This window comes from Muntiacus reevesi, chromosome 2, assembly GCF_963930625.1.
Source record: "Muntiacus reevesi chromosome 2, mMunRee1.1, whole genome shotgun sequence".
Taxonomy (NCBI): Eukaryota; Metazoa; Chordata; class Mammalia; order Artiodactyla; family Cervidae; genus Muntiacus; species Muntiacus reevesi.
In genome coordinates this window covers 62,558,730-62,565,271 of record NC_089250.1, presented here as the reverse complement: position 1 = coordinate 62,565,271, position 6,542 = coordinate 62,558,730, and the positions used below count along the sequence as shown (strand labels likewise).

At 48.4% G+C, this 6,542-nt stretch overlaps 1 protein-coding gene across 2 annotated transcripts in view; it reads right to left on the bottom strand.

Annotated features, from left to right (window-relative positions):
* Positions 1-182: 182 nt before the first annotated feature.
* Positions 183-6,542, bottom strand: part of ACSS2 (acyl-CoA synthetase short chain family member 2) — a 44,867-nt gene continuing 38,507 nt past the window's right edge. For both annotated transcript variants that reach the window (XM_065921866.1, XM_065921867.1), the window contains 8 exons: positions 6,302-6,434; positions 6,164-6,220; positions 5,893-5,973; positions 4,152-4,260; positions 2,537-2,605; positions 2,062-2,238; positions 1,198-1,272; positions 183-1,056 (listed from right to left, as the gene is read on the bottom strand). In XM_065921866.1, coding sequence (XP_065777938.1) covers positions 929-1,056; positions 1,198-1,272; positions 2,062-2,238; positions 2,537-2,605; positions 4,152-4,260; positions 5,893-5,973; positions 6,164-6,220; positions 6,302-6,434 — 829 coding nt within the window. In that variant the 3' untranslated portion in view covers positions 183-928. The remainder of the gene's footprint in view (positions 1,057-1,197; positions 1,273-2,061; positions 2,239-2,536; positions 2,606-4,151; positions 4,261-5,892; positions 5,974-6,163; positions 6,221-6,301; positions 6,435-6,542) is intronic.

Below are 6,542 nucleotides of genomic sequence, written 5' to 3'. Positions count from 1 at the left end.
TCTTCCCGACCCAGGGATCAAACCTGGGTCTCCAGTGTTGCCCTACCTAGCACTACCTAGACCCAAAATTCTGGAAGGAATATTGGGGTATTCCTGAGGAAAATCACTCCCCTTCCCATCCCCCACACAGAGCAGCCAGTAAGTATATACCATGTAAGACACTGAGAAAGCAAGTTACCACCTTCATGAAGTCACAGACTTTATTCCTACAACCACAGGGCCTGAATACAACTGGGGTAGGAAAACAGCGCTTCATCTGAGAACGTCTCTCATGGGCAAGACTGTTCAGGGGAGGCTGGGAACAGAGGAAAGGAAAAGCGAGCTCCCCTGGTCCTGGGAGCATACCACATGTACTCCTTCGAAGACACAAATGATCTGAAAGCTCTCTTGAAACTCAGCCTGCCTGCAGAGCCCCTGGAACAAATGGCAGACAGGCACTGCCATCTGGTACAAAAGGGAATTCAGACCCACAAGAGAAGCAACAAAGTGTTTTAAAAAAAATTATTTTTTCAGGACTCACAAACAGGCATTTCTCAGGGCAAGTGCACACCCAAGATAAGTACTGGTGCTTCCTGAGAGAGATGACAGGGTTAGAGTTGCTTCCCTGTTTCAGCCCATGCACTCATTTGCCCACTTAACACTTAACTTGGGTTTGGGACATGACCTTCAGGTCCCTTCAGGGCTCCAAGGGTTCTTTGCAGTCTAGGGGCACAGCCTGAGGCTGACCTGGGCCCTCTGGCATCTGCCTGGCGGTCACAGGAAGTTGCCACCACCCTGAGGCAAAGATGGTCCTCAGTCCCAGACAGCTGGACAAGGGAAGTGCTGTGGGTCAGCGCTGGCCCTCAGCACTCCCGGATGGGGGCAGGGAGGGGGCAAAACTTTGGAAAGCCAAGCAGGGGGTAATCCTGGGTTCCAGGCAGGGTCTTGTTCACTGGATGGTCATGCAGCGGTGGCTGAAGAGCTGGGTGATGATGGATGGGTCGACTACAGTGGACGTGTCCCCCAGGTCATGGTCATTCTGAGCGATCTTCCGAAGCACCCGCCTCATGATTTTCCCTGGGGGTCCACACACTTCTGGTTACCTGGTGACAACACACTGACCCACTCTAGCCCTGCCAAAAGCTTCCATCCATGCATACTCACCACCAGTGGGCCTTGGCCCATCCAATCCCAATCCCTAGAGGCCTCTGAACATACCTGAGCGAGTTTTAGGCAATCCAGGTGCATTCTGGATGTAATCCGGTGTGGCAATGGGGCCAATCTTTTCTCTAACTGTAATCAACAAATCATTATGCATTTTTCCAGTACCCTTAGCCAGGCTGCCCAAAACCAAGGCAGAGATGGCTTTGTTCCCAACCTAATCATGCTCAGGCTCACTTTTTGTCTTTCTCTCTGTTTAACACATTGTCTCTTTACTCTCCCATTGTATATTAATTCACCTTCATGAAACTCAAGCTCTAGAATCAGCCTGCTAGAGTTGAAATTCACTTTACTTGCAGTGTGGCCTCGAACAAGTGATTTATTCCTAAATTCTCTGAGCCCCAATTTCTTCATCTTTAAAATGAGAGTAACAACAGGATCTATTTCATGGAGGTGTGTGCACTCAGTTGTTCAGTTGTGTCAGGCTCTTTGTGACCCCATGGACTGTAGCCCGCCAGGCTCCTCTGTTCATGGAGTTGTCCAGGCAAGAATACTGGAGTGGGTTACCATTTCCTACTCCAGGGGGTCTTCCCGACCCAGGGATCAAACCCATGTCTTCTGCACCTCCTGCATTGGCAGGCAGATTCTTCACCACTGTGCCACCTGGGAAGCCTCATGGAGGTGACTAGAGATTAAATGTATTAATGCATTTAAAATGCTTAGTTCAGTGGCACAGAGAAAGAATTCTACAAATGTCAATCATTATTAACATGATGGAGACTGAGTGGGAAGAGGGCAGTCACCCCTGGGATCTGTTTGTGGTTTGAGAAACTAGCTCACTACAGCCCCTCCCAACAACTTGCTGTGGCGACTGGGCCATCAGGACAGACCTGGTGATCCCTGCCCAGGGAAGCTCCTTACTCTGCTGCTTGAGCTCTTCAGTGAGAGCTGGGCTGAAGATGTGGCCATCGCACAAAGTGACAAAACAGTAGAGGCATTCGCCCTTCACAGGATGAGGGTGGCCAACCACGGCTGCCTCTGCAACAGCCTTGTGTTCCACAAGTGCTGACTCCACCTCTGCCGTGCTCAGCAGGTGTCCTTGTCAAGGGAAAGGAAGTTGCCATGAGAGAAATTCCAGCCCCTGTTCCATGTGTCCCAGTAAGGCAGTCCCGGTCTGGTCAAATGGGGATGGCCTTTCATTCATTCCTCAAGGGACATCGTTGCCCCACCATCCTGGTTCCCCTCCTCCAGGTACTCTTCAGTGTTTATTACTCTTCAGCCCAGAACTGAACGCTGCACTCCAGGTGTGGTCTGGTTCTCTTAGAAGGCTTTGGCTGGGAGTTGCTGGGCGAGCAGGGTTAATGAAAAGGGAAGATGGTCCCTCCCTGGCCCTCACCAGATACATTCAGCATGTCATCGATCCTGCCGGTGATCCAGTAATAGCCATCCTCGTCCCGCCGGCAGCCTGGGAGGAGAAAATAAATACACCACAGTAGGATACCGCAGCGATCCGCATCACCGAACTGCTGTACCCACGGCAACAGCCTCCTAACAAGTCTTCCTGCTGTGCTAGCCAGGCTCTAAGACAGTCACACCAACCTCCATCTCCTGGTATTCATACCCCTGTGTATTCCTTTATCTCATTGTACTAGGGTTTGTCTAGTGAGCAATTGCATTTGGCAGAAATGATAGGATGTCATTTCTGAGATGAGATTATAGAAGACACTGTGGCTTCTATCTTGGTTGCATTCTCTCTGATTATTTGCTCTGGGGGCAGCCAGCTGCCATGTCACGAGTAGCCCTATGGAGAGGTCCATGTGGCAAGGAACTGAAGGAAGGTTCCTGCCAACAGCCACATAAGTGAGCTTAGAAGTGGGTCCTCCAAAGTAATTAGCCTCCAACTAATAAAAATAAATGGAAAAAAAAAAAAAAGAAGTGGGTCCTCCAGGCTCAGTCAGACCTTTAGATGACTACAGCACCAACCACAGGTTGACTACAACCCACAAGAAACTCTGAATGAGAACCACCAGCGAACCCACTCACAGAATCCTGATCCTCAGAGACTACGAGATAATATTTGTTGTTTTTAGCTGCCAGGTTTGCAGTTAATTTGTTCCATGGCAATAGATAACTAATATACTGACCTAAAATCTATTCTCCATAAAATAAGCAAAGTTATTTTCTAAATAGTAAATAAATTCTAATCACTTCTCTGCTTAAAAAGCCTGATGGTCTCCCACCGTACACTGGACAAAATCCAAATTCCTCACCATGGCTCACAAGGCCCTGTCTTATCTCCCTGTCCAACTTGATACAGCGTTCTTGCTGCTGCTCACTACATTCCAGCTACACAAGCTTCAGTCTGTTCCTCAGACATTCCATGCTTAAGTCTCTCTGGTACAGAACATTCATTTTTACTCCAGATATTCCCATACCTGGCTTCTCCTTTAGGTCTCTGGTCAAATATCACTTCAAAGAAACTTCTCAAAAAAAAAAAAAGAAAAGAAACGTCTCACCACCCCATGTATGGTGGCCATCCCTGCAGTATTTGTTTGCTGAATTTACTGCCTGTCTCTCCTCACTAGAATGTAAACCCCATGAGAGCGGAGACCTTGCCCACCTTATTCATGCTAACATCTCCTGTGCTTAGATAAGTAGTACGTGCTCAACAAATACTTATGGAAGAATGGATTGGTGGATGGACATATGGGCAAACACAGGCTCCAGACATGGGGACGCACGTGACATGGTAATACATGCTGCCGTGTGCTGCCTCTCTTTCAGCCGAGCAGTGATGGAAACGAGACCATTTTCCCTCATACATCAAATCTCAGCACCATGCTGAGCGCCTTCCTGCAACACTCATTCCTGTTCTTATGGTCTTCTCTGTATCTCTGACTAGATATTACACATTGATACACAAGACACATCCCTAACCAACTCTTCTTGAAAATGAAAGGGATGGTACATGTCTTAGTGGGAGGTGTGAGAAGGGGATAGCCAAGGCTTACCATCTCCTGTCACGTAGTACCCGGGGAACTTCTTAAAGTAGGTGGTCTCAAAGCGTTCATGGTTCCCATAGACCGTGCGCATGATCCCTGGCCAGGGCTGCTTGAACACCTGGAGGGTGAGGAAGTGGTAACCATCTGCTACACTGTCTCACAGGAAGACAGTTATGTTTTTGCCAAAACTTAGGAGAAGTAGCCTGAATGCTATTCCCAAGAAGTAGAACAAAGTATAGGCTTTGGAGACAGACAGTCCAGGCTTGGAATCCTAACTCTGCCACTTACTAACTGTGTGGCCTCAGGTAAGTAACTTTATGTCTTTGAGTTTCAGGATTCTATCTGTAAATCAGAGAAAATAATTTCTACCTCCCAAAGTTATTTTGAGGATTAAATTAATAGTATGGGGAAACTGCCTAGCAGATGCTCTGTTAGTAATAACCATTTAATAAATTTGAGTATCCTTTAAAAAATATTTTTATTTATTTGGCTCCGCTGGGTCTTAGTTGTGGCATGTGGGATGTAGCTCCCCATCCGGGGGTTGAACCCAGCCCCCTGCATTGGGAATGTGGAGTCTTAGCCACTCGACCACAGGGAAGTACCTTGAGTCTCCTTTTAGGTAATCCCTCAGGGATGCAGGTACAGTTTGATGCAAATGAAAGCAGTTACATAAAAATGTCGGACTCACACATAAGTAAATAATTATTGCCCCAATCAGTAATGTACTGTGGCAGCAGATTGGTGGGATGGACAGTACTCTATTCTAAGAGTCAGAGGACCTGGATTCAAGTCTTGCCCATGTTACTAACTTGCTCTTTTAAAAGTGTGTTAGTCACTCAGTCGTGTCCAACTCTTTGGGACCCCAAGAACTGTAGTCTGACAGGCTCCTCTGTCCATGGGATTCTCCAGGCAAGAACACTGAATTGGGTAGTCATTCCCTTCTCCAGAGGATCTTCCCCACCCAGGGATCAAACCCAAGTCTCCTGCATTGCAGGCAGATTCTTCACCATCTAAGCCACCAGGGAAGCTTGCTCTTAGTAAAAACAAAGTGGGTTGGAGGGTGAGGGTGCTAATGATCTCCCTACAACTACTAAATGATCACAACAACAGCTTACATTTATCAAGCATCAACTCTTAGGTTCTGTGCTAAATAAACCCTTCACATGAATCATCTAATCAATCCAGCAACCATAGGAGACAAAGATACTGCTGCTATTGCTGTTTAGTTGCTAAGTCGTGTCCGACTCTTTTTTGCGATCCCAGGGACTACAGCCTACCAGGCTTCTCTGTCTATGGGATTTCCCAGGCAAGAGTACTGCAGTGAGTTGTCATTTCCTTCTCCAGACAAAGGTACTATTGTAACTCTTTTACAAATGAGAATATTTATGTTCAGAGGGGTTAGGTAACTTATGTAAAGTCACAGAAGAGGCAGAGCCAGGTTTGAACCCAGGCAGGTTGACTTGAGCCTATATGATTTTCCACTGTGTCTTCCAGACCCAAAAAGGCACCATCAGGTATCTTTGAGCAGAGCCCTTAAGAGCTTTGTGGACCCAGAGGCAGGCAAAATATCCAGAAGGACTGCCCCGCTAGCGTCTCTCTGCAGAGAATAAACCCTCAACCATGGAGCTTTAGCCAAAAGCAGCTACCAGGAAAGATTAGGTTCTAAACTTTAAAGGAAAGCACACTGTGCCCTTTTGTGGACCATCCTCCCCTCCCCCTCATCAAAGACCCACAGGGGCCAGGATCTCACCAGATAGCCTTCAGCTTCACCTTCCAACTCTTCCCCAGACTCATTCAGGATTGCAGGAGCTACCCCGAAGAACGGGAAGGTCTAGAAGCAAAGAGGAGACAGGACCCACAGGGAGGAATGAGACAACTCCGACTCAACTCTCTACCTCTAGGGAGCCCCAGAGCCCCAAATTCCCCACACCTATCAGTCCAGCCCCCCACCCTCTACCTAGTCTGAATGCTCCAAGACTCTCCCCTGCCTAGCCCAGGACCAGCCAGGGAGCCTCACTCACAGCAGAACCAGGCTTCATGGGTATGGCACCAGGGAGGGGGGTCAGCATATGGCCACCCTGTGGAAGTCAGAGATCAGGGATTTGAGTCACTCTTCCCACACTTTGCCTGAGTCCCAGCCTTCTGAACCCATTACTCACTGTCTCTGTCTGCCAGAAGGTGTCCACGATAGGGCAGCGCTGTGCACCTACCACCTGGTGGTACCACAGCCAGGCCTCGGGGTTGATAGGTTCGCCCACAGTTCCTAGCACCTGTAAGGATGCCCGGCTGTGCCTTGGGCAGGAGAGTGGGGAGAAAGGGAGGCTCTGAGCACCACTAGGAACCAGGAAGACATGCACAGGCTCTTCTGCCCCCTCCCCTATTCCAAGCCAGGGTGTTAGA